The sequence below is a fragment of the Pantherophis guttatus genome, chromosome 7 (genome assembly GCF_059756535.1).
Source record: "Pantherophis guttatus breed Tessera chromosome 7, ASM5975653v1, whole genome shotgun sequence".
Lineage (NCBI taxonomy): Eukaryota > Metazoa > Chordata > Lepidosauria > Squamata > Colubridae > Pantherophis > Pantherophis guttatus.
Window position 1 is genome coordinate 49,099,123 of NC_142069.1, and position 26,217 is coordinate 49,125,339.

Here is a 26,217-nt window from a genome sequence, read left to right on the forward strand (position 1 = left end):
AAAATCAGATTTGAAACCAGTTTGAAAGGTTGTTACTACAGATGTCTTTAAAGTAACCTATCATAAATATGTAATACATAATTTTAACTTCCATCATCCAATTCAGTCTGTTAACTTTTATAAACCCAACTGGGCTTGTATACAATAAGTTATTGACATCCTTTCAACTTATTTGTCCACATCCTCCATTAATATTAATTAACCTAAATGTAGCAAATCTAGAAAAAAATCCATTGAAGAATATTTGTTAGGATGTGGTTTGAGCCTAACTAGTTGTCCAGGCAATATATGTGTACTGTAACTTTAATCTGTAAATGTATTATGTTACTTTAAAGGTATTCATTGTAATGCTGAGTCATGCTGTAATTAGGTAATGACTGGTTGTGAGAGTATTTAAGCAAGGTATTGTAACGTATTCAGTTTGATGATGAAGCTGCTATGATAAGCTACCATTGAGAGGAGTTATCTGTAATTATCGTTTGATGGATCTGCTACCATCATGGTTTGTGAACCAGAGTGAGTTTGTTATTCTAACCAACTACTGTTTGTTGGGTTAGAAGATTCTGTAACTACTGGACTGATTTAAATGGCAAAGACTTGGAATTTGTTTAAAGACTATGAGACTGTTTTTCTACTATAAAGTAAGCTTTTGATAAACCAGTTTGCATAACTCTTATTCATTGCTCTCAGCAACGTTTCCTTGTGCATTTACTCTACTGGTTGGTAACACAACACCAATATCCTTAACAATTTCATATAAGGAATTCCAAAATTAGTATGGATAGAAATCCTCTAAACATCTTGCAAATGTATTTTTACATGTAAAAACTACACTAATTTCTGCAAATGAAGAATAGGTTACAGTAATAGCAATAGCACTTAGATTTATATACCGCTTTACAGCCCTCTCTAAGCAGTTGACAGAGTCAACATATTGCCTCCAACAATCTGGGTCCTTATGTGATCTTAAAGGTATCAACTTGAGATTCTCTCACATTATTCTACTTTTCAGAACAGTCTAGTAGTAATTAGAAGTTCCAAAATTGCTTTCAAAGGTTCTTCAGCTGAAGAAGCTTCTTGGATGAGAAGCGAAACATCAAAGAAAAACCAGAAAGTCCAGTTGCCTCTTGAAAAAAGCACCTTTGGGACAACCATGATCTGGATGACTGAGAATCTCCATAGACATTTAATTAGAAGATACAATCAACAGAGTAGCTGTTCACACTTAAAATACACATGATAAAATGTAGTTGTTGTTTTGTGTTTAACAATCATCCAACTTTCCTGTGCTTCCAACCAGTGCAAGAGTTGAAGAAATCTATTTTAACTATTATTATCCCCAGATGTTAAAAGACCTAAAGAACTGACACGGTGTAAAAAGCCCTAATAAATCTTTAATTGGTTTTGTTTTGCTTTTATGTTTTTACAGGACAAATTACAAACATCTGACTTTCTGAAGCGTCCATGGTATTATACACATTTCCATCTGTCTTGCAGGGAGGAAAACCGGTCAACATTTTAAAGGTAAAATAGGCTAAATAATGGTACAGTTTACTATAACAAATGTACAGGGTTTACACATAGTTTAGAAGAAGATGCATCTGCATCAAAAGGCAACGTTTTAAACTGCCACAATTTAATTTTACATTCACACTTGCAATAGGTCACAAAATGGTTACTAAGATCAGAACAATAAATCACTATGATGCACAAATACAGCAAAACCTGATTATATACACATAAATACATATACATGTATATTATACATATTTGTATATGTATATAGTAAGTTTCATGAAAAACCTAACAGACCTGTCAAAATCTACTCTCTTGTCAAAAATATGTACTTGTTCTTTGAGAGTAGAATTTTGTGTGGCTGATTATATTACATATATTTGTTAGCATTCGAAACAAAACCCGACCAAATTTTTTTCCAGATAAGAAACAGTCCATTATTAAATATGTTGCCCACAAAAAAAGCACAAGGATAAGGCACAGTAGGATTTTTCATTACACAAATGTGTGTCATGTTCATTTATCCATAAAAAAAAAATGTGCATTATTTGTGCAAGTTCATGCTGCAAGGTCATATCTACAATAAAAACCGGACTATTTTTTAAAATGGTTTTCCATCCCTTCACCTATATAATATTCAACTGGATCAACACATTATGTTGCTTCAACAGGAATTACTATATCAAATTATTTTATATTTTCTAGTTATGTTTCAAAATGTTTTGTATTTTTTTGTAATTTTAAAGGTGTAAACAATGCACACATTTAATATAGAACATATAAAAATCTCTATGTACTGCATTTCTACACTCTATCAAGAATTTATTTCCAATATGTGCATTTTTTTTATTTGTGCACATTTAGGTAGCAAATTTTAATGGAAAATATACTCCCCATTAGTATATTGTAAGAGATTTTCTTTTGTAGTAAATAACTTTTCACAAAGTGAGTACCTGCCAATTACTTCTTTATTGCTCACATGATTTTGAATCCATTATCACAGTAACAATATTAGACCATTCACACAAAAATCATAACCATATATTTTAATATAAAATCTACAAAAGATATTTAAATTGTATCTAACTTCAAGGTATTTGGCCCTTGGATAATAATATAGCCAAATTAAATTAACATTGGTTATGAATAAAATAGGAAGCTTATTCACTGCTTTGAAGCAGACATCCTCACAAGTTACTTGCTGGTGCTGCCACCACCAATGTTTATATACAAAACCAGCACATCTGCATTCAGTTGTTTTCTGCTCTAAAACTACTAAAGCCAGCATTCTTCCCATTCCCAGACTGACACAAATAAAGTTTTACAGCAACAAAAACTAATTACTGGACAGAAATTAACACATCTTCCATCAAAAATTGTAGGTGGCTTTTGTTACAAAATACCCACAAGATTATTTCACAGGAAACTATGGAAATACAGTTTATCTCCATGCTTTTGGACTGTTATCATACACTTGTTGGTGCAAAAATTCAGCCATATCTGAGAATGCTTAATAAACTCAACATTTGTCATGCAAAACATAATATGTTGATTTGCTTGGACTCTAAAACATTTTATAGCCAATGTTCTTTTAATTCAGTACTACCCATTACTCAGACATTCTAAAAAATGAGACTGAAAAATGATTAATGGAAATGTTAACATACAAAAAGTAGTAAAAGTGGAAGACAAGGCCAGACAGGAAAACCTCCTGCTACAAGTCAACAGTTCTAGTACAATAAGTGTCTCAGGAGTTTCCCTGGTTGTTGGCTGTGCCTGTCCGGAGACGAAGATGAGACATTGAGTTCATATGTGTATTTGATGGCTTCAGAGGAGCACTGCAAGCAATAGCCTGCGGAAAACGATGATGATACCGATCTAATCGTAGATACTTTACTGTTACCAACTTGCCTGGAACAAAATATAATTTAAAACATATTTTAAAAATACAATGTGAATAAAATTAATTTTTACAATCATTATAAAAACACTATCATATGCAATATTTTTATTTAACAATTACTGATGCTTGCTGTTGTAAGGAAAATTTCTTACCATCAAACCAAGATCCATGCAATGCTTTAAAAGCTTTTCCAGCATATTCTGGAGATAAACACTTGACATACACACAACCCTAGATGAAAAAATAAAGTTTTGGTTAACATCCAGTAGGAAAACTGAATATATGAAATATATACTATCTTAAATCACTTTTTACCTCCCGTGAATTTTTGTCCACTGCTATGTGAACTATTCCCTCATTATCACTGCACTTTTCCAAGATTGCTTCTTGAATAGCCAAATGCCAATGATCACCGATTTCCCTAAAAACACGACATACAAAAGTTGATTAATGCTTGTATCTTAATGTATTCAAAATAATACAGCAAACTAAAATAGACATCGATAGCAATTAAAAAGATAAAAAGACAGTGGCATTCACATAAATCTGCAACATTTAATAAACATATCAAGAAAAGGGTAGTTTGACTCTCAACTTCCAGTTTCTTATAACAAAAATTATTAATGCCTCTACAGACAAGAAGTTTTTGATCTCAAGCAAGCAAGATAAAAATCTTCAACTCTAAAAGGTAAAACAAATTGTACTTTTATTTTAAAGTACAATTTACCAAGAACTTTACAGATCTCTTTATCTAAAACTGGCTACTGTATTCCTTTCACATAAGTCAAATAGACCGAACCCAATTAAAATATCACTTCTATGTCAGTACATGCCAAAAAGTCCTATAACTTCCATCAGATATTGATATTCACTTTCAAGATAAGATTCATAGATTTCAGAATATTGCTCATAATAAATCTCACATTTTTTCTTCTGCCTTTCAATAAAAATATTTCATCATCTTTTACATTATCAGTAGGGGTTGTAATGCTTATTATTTTTAACATAGTTAACATTTAAATAATTTTAACAGAGAGTTGCAAGAAAAATGCTACAACTCAGGAAAGTCCCTGCCAATCAGAATAACAATCATTGAACTACAAGGAACAGTAATTTAACTCAATAGATTGTTCTATCTTTAATTCTTAAACTAGAATAAAAACTATAATGCTAATTAAATTAATTGTTAACTGGGTGATAGAAGAAATTTGTAGGGACAAAATAATAAAAAGCAAGGCTGTGCAAAAAAACTCTGCTAAGCACTTTAGTTCAAACAGACAGTTCTTCGTGAAAGCTATGGGAAGCATTTCTCATTGTCTGGGCATGTTGGTGAATGCAGAGTCAAGTATCCTCTGTGCATGTACACATCTGCATATTCACCCACACCCACAAAGAGAATTAAGAAAGCCCTACCCTTTAGCCCTACTGCAGTATTGTCACATGACTTGGTAAGAACTCTGCATGTAAGAGAATTCCAACATATCCATGAATTGAAAAAAAATATATTTAAAGAGGAATGGACCAAAATACCTCCAAATCCAAAATTCCTCCAAGTCAATGTGCAGGACTGACCCAGGGCCAGGAAAGATTTGGTTTAGGTAAAGTTTGTTAAATCTAAAGCTTTGCATACATTTTTCAACAAGGGAACTAATATTAACTCTGTATTCACATATTAGTCTCTATTACTGTGTTTCCTTGAAAATAAGACCCTGTCTTATATTTTTTTGAACCCTGAAATAAGCACTTGGCCTTATTGCCATGCGCTCAAAAGCCCGATTGGGCTTATTATCAGGGAATGTCTTATTTTGGGGAAAACAGGGTAGTTTTGTTTAACTAGAAATACTTCATCTAGGGCCAAGATGAAACTTAGTTCACATTGTAGGTCATAGAATTGCAGAAGTACTGATAGTTCTAAAGCAGTGATAGTGAACCTTTTCAGCACCAACTGCTGAAAAAGGAGTGCATGTGCGCGTTCATCTGGGCCACAACCCGGAAGAGGAGCTTCCCAGGTCATATGCACACCCCCAAAAATGAATTTCTGGTTTCTGGCATGCATGTGTGTATGATGATCAGCTGGCCAGCGCACATGCTCACACAGGAAAATGGAAGACCAGCTCTTCCAATTTCCAGCACTGCCGCACGCAAAAAAGCCAGCTGATTGTTGCAAGTGCCAGAAACTCAGAAGAGGAACGGGCAAGGTGCGTGCCAGGCGACATGGCTCTGCGTGCCACTTTGGGCACACGTGCCATAGGTTCTAAAGGATTCACAAACTTTTTGCCATTGTATGTATGGTCAGTAAAAAAAATGAATGCAAGGTATCAGAATACAATACAATTTTGTTCTATCTCTCCTTTCCTAAACAATTTATTCTATATTTAAATAGATATTCCATTTGAATAAACATGAAAATTTTCTATATGTAAAGAAAAGAAAAGAATATACTTACATTACTGGATCAAACATATTGCGAATCTTTAAGCAAGGAGTCAAGCTGTTTGGTGGTGAATTTCTTCTATCTAAATGAAATGCTACCAAATATATATATATATATATGTATATATATGTTAGTATTAAATCATATTTTTCCATATCAAATATTTTAAAACCAATCTAATCTTTACTGGTTACATAAATTATAAGATGACTAATGCACAATGCAGACTAAATTAATGAAACTGTATAAATATAGAAATTCACTACCATAACACACATTTCAGATTACTGCTAGAAACAATACTATCCTCCATAGAGTTTTACAATGCATGTCATTAACTATATTATTAAGTTTTCAGTAACACTATTAGATAGCATTGTTGTGATTTAATGAAACAGTCCTTGGTACAATGGAAATTGGCTATAGTACTATATACCGCAGCTTTCCTTCCCTGGACCCGGCAGTATTAGCCAACTATCATCCTGTCTCCAACCTTCGCTTTGTGGCGAAAGTTGTCGAGAGTGTGGTGGCACGACAGTTTCCGCAGTACCTGGAGGAAACGTCTTATCTAGATCCGTTCCAGTTGGGTTTCAGGCCCAGACACAGCATGGAAACGGCATTGGTCACATTGGTAGATGATCTCTGGAGGGCTCGGGACAAGGGTTGCTCCTCTGTTCTGGCCCTGTTAGACCTCTCAGCGGCTTTTGATACCATCGACCATGGTTTCATGCTGCACCGGTTGGAAGAGTTGGGGATGGGGGGCACTGTGTTACGGTGGTTCTCCTCCTTTCTCTCAGACCGGTAGCAGTTTGTGTTGGCAGGGGGGCAGAGGTTGACCTCGAGGCCTCTTATATGTGGAATGCCTCAGGGGTCGGTCCTCTCGCCCCTTCTGTTCAACATTTATGTGAAGCCGCTGGGCAAGATCATCCGTGGCTTTGGGGTGAAGTACCATCAGTACGCTGATGACACCCAGCTGTACATCTACACCCCAGGCCACCCCAACGATGCCCTTGAAGTGATGTCCCGGTGCCTGGAGGCTGTGCGGATCTGGATGGGGAGACACAGGCTCAAGCTCAACCCTTCCAAGACTGAGTGGCTGTGGTTCCCGGCATCCCGATATAGTCAGTTGACTCCATCACTGACTATTGGGGGCTAGTCTTTGGCCCCCTCGGAGAGGGCTCGCAATCTGGGAGTCCTCCTGGATACGCAGCTGTCCTTGGAGGAACATCTGATGGCTGTTGCCAGGGGGACGTTTGGTCAGGTTTGCCTGATCCGCCAGTTGCGGCCCTTTCTTGATCAGGATTCCCTGTACACAGTCACTCATGCCCTTGTCACCTCTCGCCTGGACTACTGCAACACTCTCTACATGGGGCTCCCCTTGAAGAGCACCCGGAGCCTCCAACTGGTCCAGAATGCGGCCGCGCGGGCAGTCACGGGAGCCGCATGGCGCTCCCATACAACACCCCTCCTGCGTGAGCTGCACTGGCTCCCAGTGGTCTTCCGGGTGCGCTTCAAGGTGCTGGTTATCACCTTTAAAGCACTTCATGGCATCGGGCCTAGCTATCTTCGAGACCGCCTGCTGCTACCGACGGCCTCCCATCGACCTGTGCGCTCCCACAGAGAGGGCCTCCTCGGGGTGCCATCAGCCAAACAATGTAGGCTGGTGACCCCCAGGGGGAGGGCCTTCTCTGTGGGGGCACCTACCCTCTGGAATCAGCTGCCCCCAGAGATAAGGAGAATCCAAGACCTCGGTCCCTTCCACCGTGCCCTTAAAACCTTCTTTTTCCAGCAAGCCGGGCTGGCCTAACACTTTTTAAAAATGTTTTTAATTGTCTGTTATTGTTTTTAATCATGGGGCCAAATTTATATATATCTTTTTAATTGTATTTTAATGTTTGTAGTTTTTGTTTTTATTTGGCTGTTCACCGCCCTGAGTCCTCAGGGAGAAGGGCGGTATACAAATTTAAAAATAAATAAATAAATAAATAAATTTACTTTAGCATATGAAAGAAACAATCCTTTATAATAACAAATAATAATAAAATGTTATTATAAATGACTTGAACTAAAACAGAAGCAGAAGAATGTAAAAGAAAATAGACATGCAGAAAGTATTCTTTTTCAAATGGATAGAGGCCTTATGTTCTATCTCAAATATAATATGATATATGATATGACATATGATATGACAGATTTGTTCTGAAAACAAATACTTTAGAAGGATGGAAGATTATATATAATATATAATAAACATTTTCAGTTACTCTAATTAAAAACTACAATCACTATAGCCTAATGCTATATAACCTATAGCATTAGTAGGAAAAATAGTGGCTTTAACAGGATAATAAATAAACTATACTATAGTGGCTCTGTAATATATTGTTGGATAGAGGAATATCCATAATGGGAATTAGACATAGACATCTACTGAAGTAACCCGCTAAGCCAGGCAACTTACCTAACAAAGACAACAAAAATCATTTTTCAAACTGCATATACACCATGGTTATTTATATTTCTGGCTACTAAAGAAACATACACGATGAATATAAAAATATAAAATTATATCAATATCATTACAATTGATTAAACTAGAGTTTGCATTAACTGAAAGTTATAGTAAAGAGAAAATACTTCACAAAGTATAAATGTACAGTATTGCATACCTTGACCTTGCCACACTTTAGATGGCATGATTAGCATTTTATCACATGATGCAGATGGCTGTATCCATTTCCATACCAGAAAATCAGCACCACCTATTCTTCGTGTTTCTGTGCGAACTCTAGATTCATTAGCAGCAAGGAAATCAACAGATCTTTTCCATACTTTTTCCATTTTTTTCCTGAAATATGCAATAAAAGTGTATTAACACGTATTAAGAATCTTTCCCCAACATTCATCTTTGAGGTTGTCTGAATAAACTGATAAATATTTTTAATTCTTTGAACATACCTGTCTTTTGGTGCAATCAAAGAATCTCGAACATGGGGGATAGGCATATATGGTTGTAATTCTTTGTTTTCCTGACATGCTTCATTGTGAGATCTTAGAACATCTGAAAAATATTGTGTTAACTAATTGCTATATCAAATTGGCTAAGTTATCTAATGAAAAATATTTAAGGTTAACACAAATTACATTTTCTGTGATTAGGCATTAACTACACTCCTGACAATCAAAGGTTACCAAAACGCATATTATCTTCTGTATTAATAGGGAGGAACAAAGTATCATAGTCCAACCTCTGAAAAGTCTCAGAATTATTTATATGACATGGTACCAATAGTGAGCACACTATTAATTAAGAACCTAGTTAAAACTTACCTATAATTTTTACAATCATGTCATACATCTGCCTGGTCTCCTCCTCTTCTTTGTACCATCTATACTTCATATATTTTATGACTCCCCAAATCATTCCAATACCTGTGTCAAATAAAAACAGAAATATCTAACTAACAGTTCAAATGTTATAATTGCCAGTTAGCTTAGAAAGTATGTGGACTCAACGACATTTTAGCTTGAAACAAGTATTTCTGGCATTCCATTGTCAAAACACCTACTTAGAACAAACCATTGTTAGTTTGAGTGCCAATGCTTTGAGGATTCCATTCTGTTTTGGAGATATGGATTACTAAAGGTGTTCACTATTTAGATCCAAAGTGAGAAAGGCACTTTGGATCCAACATAGACCCTCTTGTTATACCTGCTGGCAGCATTTAGGAACCCAGGAAAAAGCAGTTTCTTTAAAGAACATCCAAGTGTAACAGTAAATGCACCTACCCTACATCCAAAGCATTTTCCCCACTTAAATGTTAACGTTTCTCTCCTCTATTTATTGGAGTCTTGTCTTGCATTTTGTAATGTTTAAAAAAAATCCCTTGGCCTTGCTTACTGAGGGTGGGTGGGATAATCAAGAGGAAGGTGTGCTAGGGAACAGGGAGATGAAAGCAGCCATGTAAGCAGCAAATGATCGATATCACTCTGAATATAATTCTTGTTAATGAAAGATTTAGACCTATCATGAGAACAGCTGCAAGAAACCTGTCACTTAAACTCACTATTGTGCTGAAACCCATGTATGTCTGGCTGCCTGAGGGTCTCTCCTAGGGAAATTTAATTTTGGACTTTATTTTTTATTTAAAGCAACTTAATGGAACATGTGGATTAAAAAAAGACAGAGAAAGTCCAGTTGCCTTTTGAATAGTACCTTTGAGACAACCATGGCCTGGATGATTGAGAATCTCCATAGACACAGAAAAAGATTCACATGACCTACCTTTCTGCTATTTAATTCAACTATTTTAAAATTTAAAAGGACATTTCTTTCTTTTCTGCCTTCTGAAGGCAAGCTGTTCCATTGGTTGATTGTTTTCATCGTCAGAAAATTTATCCTTATTTCTAGGTCATATTCATATAAAAATCCTACTATCCAAATAAACTGTGCCTGGGGAAGAGTTAAGAGGGGTAATCAAAGGAAAAGCCCAATCAAAAGGTAACAGGTCCAGGGAGACAGCAAAGTGCCTGCACAGTAGTTAAAGTAGTTATTGAGTACAGTATGATTCAAAACCATTAGCCATGATATAAATGATCACAGAGATTATGATTATCCCTTTTTAAAGTGGAAAGTTTTGGATTCCAGTGTCTTCTCTAAATGGTTACTCTAATGTACCTTGCTCCTTATTTCTATCAGGCAGGTGTACTCCCAAGTGAAAAGTGTCATGAATACTATAACGATAAGTTCTATCACAAGTTTCTACCTCATAAATTTAATTCACACACAATACAGGGACAAGTCAAGACAGTCTCTTACTGAACCCCACAGATGAAGAATTTGGGCTAGAACTACTTATCTATAAGAACATGGTTCACACAGTAAATCAAGTGATTGTGATTAAGACATCTGGATGGCCAGATCTTCATTGTGGCACCACCATAAAAAAAAAAAGACTGAGATGCAGTTTCCAAGAACAACTATGGATTGCCCATTTAAGCTGTTCATTCAAAATGTTCTGATCTGAAAATGACTAGGCCAAGATCATACCAGGAGGCACTACAGTTGTCAATGGTGCTATATGGAGAAATACTATGGTGGCTATTTTCACCAGTCTATGAAAAGAAGGAACACTGAACTCCACTTTCCTAACACCTGATTCCCCAGAATATTCTCACTTAGTAAGCTCACCTTCACAAAATTCCAATTTTATATCATGGCAAAGGGTCCCTCTCCACACACAAAAAATATTCATTATATTGGTTTTGGATAGCTATGGCTTTTGTTAGTGTATATAATAATGTCACAGTAGATTTAAAATGGCAAAAGGATCATACTGATATAATTGATTTATTATGGTAGTCTTTTGCATATACTTGTGTATATTCTAATGCCTGATGTGAAACTTTCAGAGTACATTTAAAAATGCAATTATATTTGCATTTTGAGTACAAACTCTTTGCATGCCATTGTGCTTTATTAATGTAGAGCAAAGGATTCATATAAGAAACTAAAAGGGATTGTATTAGTTTGGTTGCTAGTCAAAAATAGAGCATAGTTTTATTTGTTTTTATGATGAGCTATGAATATACTAGTGTCTGCAAAAATATTAGCAGTGGGAGTAGATGGCATTGATTTTTATACTGCTATAATACTTATTAACACTAGTCATCCAATTAGGCACTACCAGTAAACGACAGTGGCAGCAAACAATTAAAGAAAACCCAAAGCATAATAATGGGTGGAATGTCCAAGGTGAGAGATATTGATTCACGCTAATCAATGAATGTGAGAGAATTGGCTCTTCGTGGGAGGAATACAAATTTTTATTCTGTCAGTATTCTGATTTATTTATTTTTTTGCCATTTTTGTTACAATTAAGATGTTCTGATGTAACATTCTTAGTAAGTAACTTATGTAACTATGTCCCAAGTTCAAAACAAGTTTTCCACTTCATGCATACTCCATAAGAAAGTATTTTACATACAACAGCACAAATTATAAATACTGTATATATCAAGAATTATATTAGACATTAAATATCACATTTAAATGTAAAAATATCGAATTTCTTCAGCATTAGTACAGGTAGCCCTCGATTTGCAACACTTCATTTAATGACCATTCAAAGTTACAACAGCACTGACTCAAAAAAGAAACTGTTTTTCACACTTATGACCATTGCAGTATCTCATGGTCACATGATCAAAATTCAGATGCTTGGCAACTCACTCATATTTATGATAATTGCAGTGTCCCGGGATTATATGATCACCTTTTGCAACCTTCTGACAAGCAAAGTCAAGGGGGACGCCAGATTCATTTAATAAGCATGTTACTAACTTAACAATTGCAGTGATTCACTTAACAATTGTGATAAGAAAGGTCATAAAATGGGACCAGATTCACTCAAGTGTCTCACTTAGCAAGAGAAATATGGGCTCAATTGTGGTCATTAAGTCAAGAACTATATGTTATCTGTATCTTTAAGTGTACAAAACACACTTAGATTATATATTTCTACCCAACTAATCCAGGTAGCAATCATTATATGTGCTACTTTACAAAACTACTAAAAAGATATTTATGTGGATTATTTCCTTATAATTCCTTCCTTTTATATTAGCATTTGGATGTAAGTTATCACATTATACAATATAATGTTTCAACACAATGCTTACCAATTTCCTCTACTTTCATAGAGGGTACAGAAAGTACTGAAAAAATTGAATTGTCAATTACCATCACTCTTAAGAAATGTTATGTCACACAAGTATAAATTAAACTTTCAGAATAAAATACTAAATAATACTCACCTATCAGCAAAATGAATGATCTACAGGTTGCAGTAATAAATGCACGACGAAAACGACATGTAAGGGTCATCTGTGGCCTAGTTGATACTAGATATTTTATGTCAGTTGTATCGGTTATAGATTCTTCATCTGAGCTGTTACCAACATACCTATAAAAGATAATTTAATCTTTTCTCATACTTATGATTCAGACCATAAACAAGCTACAGAGTTTGGCTTTTCCTGTTTAATAACAATCTTATTCTATGATATGAAAGACAATCTATAATTAAACTATTTCTAGAAAAAAAGGAAATAAAATGACTTACTTTATACCAACATCTTCTCCACTATTTAATAACCATTGCAGGGATTCATTAAATGCATTTTCATATTCTGGACCTAAACTCTAAGAGAAACAAAGAAATCAAATAAAAATAAAGAAGACCATGATTTCTCCAGTCATTGCGCTATACTAAACATTCAGTAATGAGAGATGTTGCAAATTTCCAAAACAAATAAATGCTGGTATAATGTAACAATGCTATATAAAGCATTCTAATAAAACTATAAATATGAACACACATAAAAAAATCAACTATATTTTTGCAAAGTTCTGTCAGTTAATTCCAAAAGGGCAGGAAGAGGGTTTGAGGATTCTTGAGGATCAGCCAGTGTCACTTTGTCATTAACTTCAAATATTTCATCATAAATATAGGAATGAGCAAAACAGTGTGCACAAATGCTAGATTATGATTTGGACATGGGCTTTAGGAGACAACGAAACCTATAAGAAACAAGAAACACTGTACCCATTCCACCTGATAATTTAGTGATGAACTAGACACATACTGTAGCTAAACTTGGTGATGATCTATTCTAATTGAATAGTGAATATGCAATTAATTAGCTGTTTTTCAGACAAGTTTACTTTAATGCTGAAAGGGACCTTTTTCTCTTTCTTTCCCTTTTCCCTGTTCCCTTTCACTTTCTGTCCTATTAGGCCTTAAAAATTTTGGCACAACCCTATCCATCTCAGAGAGAGACTGGCTGAGCCAAGTGGAAAATCGAATGGGGAATTAGTTTGGACACAAGGCTAATATGATTCCCTTTGAATGCCATTGAACATTATCTAATCTGACCTAGGTGCAAATCACCAATCTGAGAAGACCAATTCAGCTTCCTGTATTTACTGTCAATCACCATAGTCTGCTCATAGCCCCCATTTCTTTGTGCTCATCACCATTCAACTGATTTGCAGAACTAGGTCAGTGAGTGAAAATAGGTTCAATGAAGCACAAAGGGATCAATGTGAGTACTACAGTTATAAAAGCTGACAACAGTGACCATGACCTAACTGTAGTTATTGTGAGTTCACATGTGCTATGCTAACTGAACCTGTAATCTAACAAGCAATTAAAAAAGAAAACTATAAATAGAAAAAGATGACAAAAATGTAACAATGCAGTTTCATGGGCTGGAGATTGAATTATTCCTAACCACTTCAGACTCAAAAGATTTTGATTGAAGAACATTCCTGACCAACAGTTTTTTGCTAAGAATTATTGCTAACACAACATGGGGTAATAAAATGATTTTCAAATTACTCCATCACTCTTCCAATTTTCTACTAAAATGTATGTATGTCATAGTGAAGTGTCACAAAGAAACTGTGACTGCTTTAGGTTGTTCTATTTAATGCTCTATATTTGTGATTATCACTCTTTTCCCATAAGTCATAGGTTTGCATGGTTCTTGACTGAAAACAGCAGACAGCTTTTATTCCAAAATATTATGGACTTTGATTTTAGTGTTTCTGGCAAAGGTGTGCAAACTGATTCATTTTGAAATGTATGGGATATAGATTTTTACAAAATATCATATTTTAAAGGTGGAATTGCTCATTATAGGGCAAAGCAAGTAGAAGTGCTATTTCAAACTTTTGGGAAGTATATCAAACTGGAAGGACAGTAGGTCCAAATGTTTCCAAAACATTTGAAACAGTTGCTTTGTCCTTAAAATAGGATTTTGTACTCAAGAGTAGGGTGTTCTGTGAAACTTTGCACTCAAAATACAGTAAAACATTTTGTATATCCCGTCCCTATCTTCATCTGGAGAATGAAATTATAAGGATATAATAATATATTATACACACACACACATATAATTACACACACACACACATATATACACATACACAAACACACACACGTATATATAAAATAAAATAAAAAATAAGGAACCACCTTACCCTGAATAACCCGCCCCACCCATTTCAGTGGAAAGGAGGGTCTACTTTGGAACCTTTCAACCACAGAATTTTGGTTAGTTGCATCTCGGAGAACAACCTTTTCTATTGTGGCCCCAGCCTCTGGAATAGTCTTCCATCAGAGGCAAGATCCACCCCCACACTCCTGGCCTTCTGGAAGAGCCTGGAGTTGTTTGGCCTGGGCCCCCAACAGGGGCCTGCTATACTGAGGGTGGCTAATGGGGTAGAGAAGATTCTCATTCTCCAGGTTGTCCATCATCGTGGCTCTTAACTTTTAATATTTTATTCTAATTTTGTTTTTAGCACCTTTTAATGTTTTATTATATTGTAAGCTATCTAGAATCAATGTAACAGTGAGATGGGAGGAATAGAAATGTATTTAATAATGCTTTCATCCTTTAAAATGAGGTATACTTGCACATACTTAATATATAGAGAGCTACAGATCAAAAGTTTTGCAGAATTTAGAAGGCGTATTAATTTATCATCATACCAAAGGTTATAATGAATAAATTGATCAGACAAGAACATACAATTTTTTTAAAAAAAGCTTCTACATTTAATATTTCTTGTGCTTAAATATGAATACTTAAAAATTCAAAATGACTTCTTACAAGGAAATACATTCATGCAATATACTATCATATTTTTAACTACAGTCTTAAAATAATTTTTAAAGAGTGGAAAATATATTTTAAAATTAAGTTGCTTACTTTTAAATAAGTAGCTGCTTCTTGGATGGAAAGCCCCTTCTTTACAGAATTTCCACATTCATAATCACCTGAGAAAAATAAATTTTCATTTACTGTATTTTTATATGTAAAACACACACACACACAGAGTTTTATATTACACATAGACATGTAGGAACAAAATCTATGCTATAAAAATGAAAAATGGTGTTCCATCTAATATGGTAGTTTCCCCCCCCCCTCTATTTTTATATATTCCTAAACCATTTTTGGAGGGGAGGGCAACTTATCAGGGAAAATTTAGGATACATATTGGAGTAATTGGGAAACTCATTCTGCATATTATCTGTTTACAAATTCTACCTGCAGTGCAGAAAATCTGAATGTAGTTCTGTAATATGGTATTGTTCACAAACTGTTTGGATATTAATATAAAAGCATGCTAATCTGGTTACACAAAAGCACAGGAAAACTTAATTCTGTCAAAATATCTAATAGATGTATTTTTAAACTATTCCATAATTGTCAAGCCCCCAGCAATCATTCAAGTTCAAAGAAACAAAGGTTGTCCAAATTTCAGTAAGGTAAATCTTTAGGCTAGCCAGTGGTAAATATAAAAACTTCAAAGTTGCAAGAATTTCCTGCCCCTGACTCTTGTATATAGTGAGTTATTTAATGTCAAATTTCTTAAATTATCTGAAATGCTTCTTTCCAGATTTCTTTCCATCTGAATTGTCCCAAAGATGCTTTTTCAAAACAGATGATAGAGAATCTCCATAGACATTCCACTTGGGCTATGTTGCATTTATGAGATAACTACGACCTGACTTGTGTCTGCTAGCTCACTTGTTTATGTATATTCTTTCATTCTTTTACCAACCTTCCACAATCTCTTACTCAAAAGCAGATAACTGTAATCATTTTTCATCTATAGGTTGATCAATTGCTATGACATAATGCTTTCAGTTAATTAAAAAAACAAAGTAACACAAACAATTTTTAAAAAATGGAATTCATGTCTGTAGAATAAACAGCATTAACAAAAAAATAAAATAGTGAAAAGTATTTTTCTTTAAAAAGAACTAAATACTAAACTAAGTAATATATAAAGTAAATCATAACAAACTAAATATTACATGCACGAGATGAATTGCTCTTACTCATAGTCAGTGGTATTAGTCTTTAAAAGGATTGATAATTGGTTGTAATAAAAAGAGTGCTTTACTAAAGATTGAGCTTTCTATATTCTTCTCCATCCAACACATACACTTTAATTCAATCCTTATTTTCATTTAAATGTTTGATTACATTTTCATAATATAATTAACAAAAATGTGTCTTGTATTACATCAAAAATTTAGTAAGAAATTTGACTTTTCAAGATTGAAGATAGTGTCACAAAAATGGAGCTGGAGACCACTGCAAAGTATAAATTGCTGGCAAACTGATGGGCTCTTTGAATCTCTACAGACAAAGAGAGGACGGGAAATCACCACAAGTGCTCCAGACAGTTGCTCCTCATGAGGAGACAGTGAGACAATGGGTTTGGAGCACTGGGAGAGGATGGAAAAGTCATCTTACTCAAACCACAGCCAGTGACTTTAAAATGACATTGAGTTCATACATTTTCTTTTCTAATAACATTTGGATATTGCTTAATATTACTTTTCAGCTATTAGAAAGCTTTGGATTGACAAGTCTATCCACCAAGTAAGTCTGCCTTCAATCCTGAATGAAAATGTTAACTACATAGTAAGAACTTAAAAAATGTAAAATAAGGAAAAAGTCAATTAAGATTGAAGTTAGAAAGTTATAAATGGATTAAGGGCCCAGGTAAGTTTAAAATTAAGATTTTGGAATTAATTATAAAGAATCCTTCACATGGAAAAGTCAACTTGTTTTGAATTTATTCTAAAACATAAAATAAATAAACAATTTTTAAAAAATGGACAAGAGAAAAAAATATTCTAATTAAAGGAGAAAAATACATAATCTAATTAAAAGCTACAGAATGATACAAAATATGGTAACAATGGAAATATTAAAATATACTTTTGAAAAAATAGAATTAGAAGTTAATATCAATAATGTCAATAGTAATGTTTGCTTCTCTGAATAGACTGGGTCCAAAAAATGTTTTGGAAAAAAAGGAACAAGTTTATCTGTCAACACTGAGGCATATATAAATATATAATTCCTGGCAATCCTTAATGTACTTATGCTGACCCCGGGACTGAAATGTGATGGTAGATAGGATGAAGAGATCATTGGTTGTAAATTAAGAGGTGGTGAAAATTATTATAATTGTTTATACTTTTTTCTATTCTTTTTCTTTTCCTTTGACGTTTTACTTTCTTTCTACTTCTTTTCCTTGTATTTTTACTTTTGCAATTATCTTTAGTAAAATTATTTTTAAAAAGGTAAGAAATTCATATTGTTTAGTCTCATATTTTGTTCCTGAAAGTATCAAAATACTGTTTTACATTTGAATGTTTTTAATTAAACTATGTATTAATTTTAAAGACTTACCTGCCATTTGTGCCAACTTTTCATGAAGTCTATATAAACAGTTCATGAGAATTGGTTGGTCTACCTAGAGAATTAAAAAAAATGAATTAATATATTTTGTTCTGAAAGTGTTTTTTTTAAATGCCTGAAATCATTCATAATCTATGACTATTTAAAATCTAAAAATGACGTTTTCAACTAGGATTTTAATAGTATGTGATGAGTGAGCTCTTCACCCACGCGTTTAGTGTTGGGAGTGTGAGAATTCTTGCTACATCACACTTGCCATCTTGTATTTTTATTGATTTTCTTTGCTGTAATAAGTTAAATAAATACATATTCTTCATGTGTTCTACAGTGCAGCAGAAACTGCTATCCACTTTAAAGAGATGTACCTTAACTTTCAGAAATATAGAATTTTGATAAATTCCAGACAAAATGATTAAGTGATGTTCTAAGATGTGCATTCCAAAGTATATGCATGCCCAAGATTTGTGCATAAAATATTACTAAGTTGTAGAATGTGCATAACCAAATTCTTATCAGAGAGATATATCAACTTCTGTAGTCATTAATATTGTCAAAAATATAAATTCCTTATAACTGATATATCAAACAAACAGCAAAACTTGTAGGGTAAATTTACTTAATAATTTTAAAGCCAATAATCTATGTAATTTAAATAAGAATGATAAATCTTACCAAAGTTATTAATTCATACTTACTTCTACATTGGGTTCTCCAACTGTTGGATTATTATCTATAAATGAAAAGAAAAACGAAATATTAAATATGCCAACTATTGTAATTATATTACAGAAATATTCAGCGATCTCCTAAATGCAGCATCATGTTTTGCAACAGAAGTTACAGAATTCAAAACAGGTCGATGTGTTAATGATATCCAGCATCTCTGTAGTATACCTTGGTAACTTCCTCCATTATGTACTCCTTACATAAATAGCAAAATATGTATTGCTAGTAAATAAAAGTTCTCATACAAGTCAAAATGTTTAAAAGCATGCAAAATATAACCACATATATAGTTGCACAGATGTAATTCTTAAGGACAATACAAATTCTCACTCTTGGTGTCTAAATTAAAATAGTAATAAACAGTCATATTTGATTATTCTAATGTAGACAAATTTAAAAAGTGAACATAAAATGCAATTATCAGATATTATAGCAAGTTAATTCAGGAAAGGCTTCTTCTGTTCAGCTTTGTATGCAAGTTATCTGTTTGGCAAAATCATAATGTGTACAATTTGAACTCAAAATGTTAAAACTATTAACATACATTTAAAATCACCTTAAAGACAAGCTTGACTGCTGGTGATTTCATAAACACACCCATTCTATTTTCTTGACAAAACTGCAATTGCCTTCTTCCAGGATATTTTTGTTTTCTCAGTCTAGCCTACAGTTAAACATCTTATTTAGTAATAATTTATTATGCACTTTTACCAAGACTCAATACAAATCAAAAAGGAAACACAATAATTATGTTTTCCAATTAAATTATTTATATCAGCTAATCAATAAAACATTTTCAACAAAAAACAAATGAACCACAGCACATATTTAAAAATGTCCTACAATACTCCATCATACAAAATATTTATCTGAACACAATCATGATAAAACAACGAAATAACCAAGCCTCACACTAACCTACTAGCCAAATAAATAGTATTTAAAGCACCTATAAAGGCCATCAGACTCTCATTGTGTCAAAGGAAAGGAGGAGTCAATTTAGTATTGATGGGGCAAGTCCCTGAAATCCTGGAGTCTGTGATCTTGGAAAAGAGTAAAGAAAATTTTGCCCGATAAAATATAAAACAAAGCAGGGTTATAGGGAGGAGTCCAATTAAAGTCTTGTTCCAGTGCCTGAATGGGAAGGAACAGCCTCTGATTAAATCCCTGCCACACTGACTTAGCCTTCCTGATGCTGGCAGCCTTTCATCTTTGGTTCTGAACTACTCTAGAATTGGGACTCTATTTGGCAATCTTCCTGGATTCTAGGAAGGCCTTGTAAAGAGGTACATCTTTTCTATCAGTTATGCTCATTCCAGCATTAAAGCCTTCCTCATGGTGACTCATGACTTGGTCACCCCATGGTTGGGTTGCTTCAATATCTATAAATGGAACTGCCTTTGAAAACCACTCAAAAGTGACAGATGATAAAAATATTGCAGCATTAGCAGTCCCACTGCAGGTAGCCTTCGCTTACTATAATGGTAATAAACAGGGACATTACAACCAGTCTTTGAACTTGCAGCTGTTGCAGCATTCCTCTGGTCATGTGATTGTGGTTTGGGCATTTGTAAACTAGTGCACATTGATAAGGATTGCAGCATCCCATGGTCATGTATTCACCTTCTGCAGCTTTCACAGCTGGCTTCTGACAAAGTCAATGAGAAAGCCAGGGAAAAGTCACCAGTTTTGACAAGACATCACTTAATGATGATGATTTGCTTAACAATGGGATTGATGTATATCAGGCATGATCAAGGTTTTTTTTCACTTTATAACCCTGTCACGATTGAGTTGTTGCTCCCAAATGCAGTCAATAAGTGAAGACTACTTATATGTCAATATATCATTGCTATATGAGTTACAGTGGTTACCATTTGACTTCAGGATGTTGGTTATAATGTATAAAGTTTTACATGGCATAGGGCCTAGCTATTGAATGATTTACTCTGGCCCATAGCACTACCCATCCATCCTATATATGATTGGCTAGTTTTGGGTCCCATCACTGACAAAATGTCATCTATTGGGATCCAGGAAAACAGCCTTCCCTGATGCTTCACCTGCTCCTTAAAATAGCATTTCTCTGGAGATTAGCATACTGCTCACATTACCTAACTGCAATTGTCTCTTTAAAAAAAACCCTGACTTTCCCCCTTTCCCCTAGGCCTTGGGGATGCTGGGATAGACCACTTTGTGGGGGGGGGGGTGTTAAGAATATGTATGGGAGATTTTGTTCAGTTGGTTCTTTCATTGTCAGCTGATTGTTAATCAAGATCTCAATTAAAACAAATTGGACAATCCAGGAGTTCTGGAGACAAATTGAGGACACGAAATTGAGGCAAAGAATGAGAAAGAGTTGAAAGACAACAATCTCTATATTTTCCATAATCAACTGGAGGCAATAAGAGAGCACCAAGGTAAAATAGTTTCACCTTGGTTGAATCTTGGAAACCATCATGGTTGACCATAATGGAACACTGTTACAGTCTCACTGTATGAATGAGACTGAAAATCCTTATCATGAATCAGGACAATCAAAAATATAAAAAATAATTGAAATAAGACTGATCCTTGTGGAATACCCATTACAAGATAAAATTCTTGGGATTTAATCCTCCTAGTACTGCAAAAAATAAAAATGGGAAGACAAAGACAAACTACTCAAGTGCTTAGCCAATTGTTTCCAAAGACCTAGGCATCAATATCTGATGCTTAAGTGAATCAAATCTAAAAGGATTAGGGCCATTATAAAGTGTCTGGTCTCAGCCACCAGAACTTCATTAAGAACTTGAAAAACTGCTTTCAGTTAAATGACTTGGTCCAACCATGACTAACATGACAGAAGGCCGCTAGAAGATAAATAACAAATCAATTGTGAAGGGCAACTAAGAGCTCTGGATAAAATAGGGGAAGAGCACAGTAAGTTAAAGAGGGATCCAAGAACATTTCTTTCAAGAAATCATGAAAAAGAATATTAAAACAGTCTCGGAAACTGCCAGTGGACAAAGAACAATTCACAAGACAGGAAGGTAATAACAGCACAAGATAAGAGAAAGGAAAGGGGGGGGGGAAAGGAGGTGGTGATATGGGGATATCTCATTTTGAAACAGAAATAAGTTCAAATGCAGACAGGAGGAAAGAAGTACAACAGAGGAGAGCCCATGAAAGAAAATAATAAATATCCATTACTGCATTAGACAATATTTTCATGTCTCAACTGACATAGTTGAACTAGACAGAGATTCAAATACAGTTCTAAAACCCCATTTATTAAACCAAATACTTTGGATAGGCGATTCTAGATTAAGAGAAGATATATGTAATAATTTAAAGTGAGTGCTTATAGCAATGCAAAATCCAAATATAATTTCATCTCTGTAAATAATTATGCACCTGAAGACTCAAACAGCAAATTAAAAACTGTGCTTTCACTTTTATGTCATCTTTCCACTATGCTAATCATAAATTTAAAAATGAAGCAAGGCATTTTCCTAATCAGGAAGCAACATTTAAAAACTTGAAATTATAAAGCAAAGTACATGGGGAAAAATCAAAGGCAAACTACTATTTTCAAAACCAAGAATTAGACCATTAATATACTCAATTGTAAGAATTCACTTGAGAATACTGCTTTGTCTTGAGTGGGAAAAGGAAAACACTTTTCTGCTCAGATATACTGAAGTCAACTGTGCTTTATTCGAAACACATATAAGTACTGCTTTAACTTAAGTAGTTCATTTTGCTCAAGAACTTCCATTGTTAAAACCCTTCAAATAAAATCAAACTTATGTCACTAATGATCAAAATTATGTGAAAATGCACTTCAAAGGATAGAGAGTTGTCAGAGGAATAAGTTCTAAACTTATTAGCTTCTAGATCATTTAATGCATTACAAAGTGCTACATAAGGAGTACAAGGATTTTGGTAGTTTGATTATACAACTGCAATGTAAACATGTATACTATGTAATTCTTTCATACATTTATAAATTAAAATATTTCAAGTGCAAATCTTATGAAGAAAAACTTTCTAAATGACATTAACCAATATATTTTGAGTGTCAAAAAGTCACAATCTTTGGATCACATTATTTGATCCAAGCAGACCATCAACAATATATATATATTTTGTGTATATATACACTTTTTAAAAAGTCAATGTCAGTATAATAAAATATGTAACTTGGATACAAATAGGATTCCCAATTAATGTTTAGCACATGTATTTACTCAAATGGCAAGTAAGGTCGCAAGGAACTATTGCTCTCCATCCTAATACTTACTCTCAATTCTCATATTCTCAGCTATTCCAGAACCTCTCATTCTCAGGTAAGTGAATCCCAACACCAGAAAGAACAAACATGCAGCAGTTAAGAGGAACATGGACAAATAATGAGCACTGAAACTTCCTGTGGTGGATATTTCTTCTCTCTTAAACTGCTGCAACAGATCCTCTTCAGGTTCCGAAAGCTTTGGGTTGTAAGAATTTTTCAAATATGTATGATTGGAACCTGTATGATTGGAGTGATTGATTCTAGTGGGTGCTGAGCTGGTAGCACATGAAGCCAGGCTGCTGGTAGCACTGTAAATGCTTGGTTCAATACTGTAGCCCCCGACTGCATCAGGGAGAATATGATTGTTGGCTGGTTTCCTACCACTGCTTAAGGGATCAGTTATTTTGCTATGATCTATGTCAGGTAGCAGTGGCGGCAGTAACAGCTGACTGGCTTTCTTGGAAAAACTGCCGCGGTATCGGGGGCTAAGTGGATTCGAGTCCAGATAATCGCCGTCTCCTCTGGCTGATAGTATATCTTCTTCCTCCTCGTCCTCTCGCCTGTCCGCTCTTTCGGCGTTTTTACTACCCCCGGCGGCCCTGGCATTCCCCGCAAAGCCACTGCCAACCGCAGAGCCTTGCCCTTGACCCGCCTCCAGCAAGCCGTCGCCGGCTGCAACACCTCTGCGAGCGGAGAAGGGGCTGACCGATTTACAAAGATTCTTCCTGCAGACATAGTGGCGAGTAAGGGGCTCCTCCTTTAGCCCCTGCTGGGTAGCCGCGACCTCGTCCTCTTCCTCCGAGTCCGAATACTTGTCCCTCATATTTGCGCTGCCGGAGGTGAGCAGCCTGTTCCCGTTCACTGCTCGGCTCTTGCATCGCTCCCGCCTCGGCTCGGCCTCCTCTTTCTGGGCGTCTTCCGAATCCCCGGTCGTTCTCCCGCCCTCCGTCTGCTCCCGAGTCCCCGCCGTGACCGTCACCCGTCTAGCCGTCGCTCCCCACCAGGCATTGGGCTTCCTGCAAGCCGGCGACTCTGCCAAGGCACTATGATTGAGACAGGCGGCGCCCGACGCGCCTGCAGGCCTCGGGTCCCGACGTGAGGCTGAACCCCGTTCCCTCCGGCTGGCAGCGGCGCCAGCCTGGCCCCTGGGACTGGCCTCCACATCCGATTCGTCAGAACTGAAGCCCAGCAGGACTTTGCCACCGCTTCCGCCGAAGGGAGTTGCGCGGGCCCGGACGCCACCCCCGCCAATTACTCCGGACAAAGACGAGAGGTCGGGGCTGCCCAACCGAGCTCCCAAGCCGCCGCCAGCCCCCGGTGTATTGTTGTTACTGTTCCGGGTCTTGTTGGCGACAACGCCGTGGGCCCCAGACGTCCGCTCTTCCTCTCGCAGCTTCTTTAGCTTTTTTATGTAGACCGGCCTGGTGCTTTCCGTCACAGGTCCCGGCGAGAAACCGAGTCGCTTCAGTTCAGAGAAAAGCTCCTCATCGGTGAGCTGCGCGGCAGTGGCCGCCGCCATTTTGCTCCTCCAACACCCGCCGTGGCCGCTTCCTACCCACGCGCCGAGTTTCTGTCCCCGCCCAGGGGATGTAGTCTTAATGGTTCCCCGACTAGAACTCTGGTTCCGCTACTGCAGTTGGCAATTACCGCCATGTTGGGGGCTGGAAATGCATAAGAAGAATGTGCTATCTCACAGGATTCAAAGCTTTCTCCTCCCCCTAACATAATTAGCGTGATTTTAAATGCATCATAACGACCAACATAGGTAGATATAGGATGCTTCGCTTCTTGGATTTTTGATTGACATTCTAATTACCAATAGCGGACATTCAATTAGCTTGAACTGCAGAGAAAGGAGTGGGAACTTCGTCACAGTAGAAAACATTGCTTCAAAATTTGTCAAAGAGAAAGTTTTTAATCCATTTTTATTTTTTTAAGAAAGAATAGATTTCCCTATTTTCATTCGCCGTGCTTATACTGGTGTCTACTGAAACCAGGTAGTAATAGCTGCCTGAACCTTTCATTTTCCTTATCTCTTTGATCTCCGCCGGGCTAAACTGACGCGTGCGCACTAGACCGTGGCCTAGGCCCACCCAAAGCAAGGGGAGAGGAGGAATGAAAGAGGCATGAGCTGTTATTAATATCCGAGCACACCCTTTCAAGTTCACTTTGCTTTCTTAACGGCTTTCGCGCTCCATCGGAACAAATGAAACGTATAGATTCTTCGAATCTAGTGCGTAGTTTATTTGCGACGTTTTAATCCGAACTTCAGACGTCTTTGCGGGCAAATAAAAAGGGACCAGGCAAATTTAAATGCTGATCGGAGATTGGTAGGCATTGGAAACCCATGCAGAGATGATCGTTTACTTACTGAAATAAGGTCAGCTCGAGCAGCACTTCAGAGGTTGTAATTCCCACCTGATGCTAATTAACAAAGCGTAAAAAAGCAGTTGCACACCCAGTTCATGGAGGTAATGAAAGAATGGTCTGGGAAACCGATTGTGCAATGGTGGTATCAGGCAGGTGGAATCAAAGGATTCAACTATACAATTGCTCCGGCAAAAAAAGTTTTGTCAGTGATCGCAAATAGAGAATTTATGCAACCAAATGTTCCTAAACACTATCGTCTTCCGTTAAAGAAAAAGGCATACTAATAGGTAGCACTTTGCATCTTGGATCTAACGTGATATTATGCAATGTTACTCTTGCATTAAAAAAATTGCAAAAAAAATATTCATGGAAATATATTATTTTTCTGGACAATGGAAGTTTCTGGATGGTCTTCAAGAATAGTTCCTTGTGGATAAATATGGCAATAATTGAGCTAAGGTGATTAGAGCATGAGTGACTGCTGAAAGGCTTCTCAATCTAGGATAGAGCACAACTGCTACACTAGATGAAGATGAGGTTAGCCTAGTTTGGGGTCAAAAGATAAAATTGGGTAAAATCAGAATATTGGTGATACTGGACCTCAGACTGACAAATAACTTCACCCACTGCTTTCATGTAGCTGTTGAATAAGAGGAGAGAGTATATCCTGCAACACAAAGGAAGGGCCTAGAGAGCAAC

General features: G+C 35.9%; 1 protein-coding gene across 1 annotated transcript; it reads right to left on the reverse strand.

Annotated features, from left to right (window-relative positions):
• Window positions 1–1,374: 1,374 nt before the first annotated feature.
• LEMD3 (LEM domain containing 3) lies at window positions 1,375–24,821 on the reverse strand. The gene is made up of 13 exons (XM_034403436.3): window positions 23,158–24,821; window positions 18,842–18,876; window positions 18,138–18,201; window positions 15,630–15,697; window positions 12,977–13,056; window positions 12,669–12,817; window positions 9,183–9,284; window positions 8,811–8,913; window positions 8,522–8,700; window positions 5,865–5,946; window positions 3,734–3,839; window positions 3,571–3,649; window positions 1,375–3,426 (listed from the first exon to the last, which is right to left on the reverse strand). The coding sequence occupies exons 1-13, from the start codon at window positions 24,665–24,667 to the stop codon at window positions 3,263–3,265; spliced, it is 2,721 nt and encodes a 906-aa protein (XP_034259327.2). The 5' UTR covers window positions 24,668–24,821; the 3' UTR covers window positions 1,375–3,262.
• Between the last annotated feature and the right edge of the window lie 1,396 nt (window positions 24,822–26,217).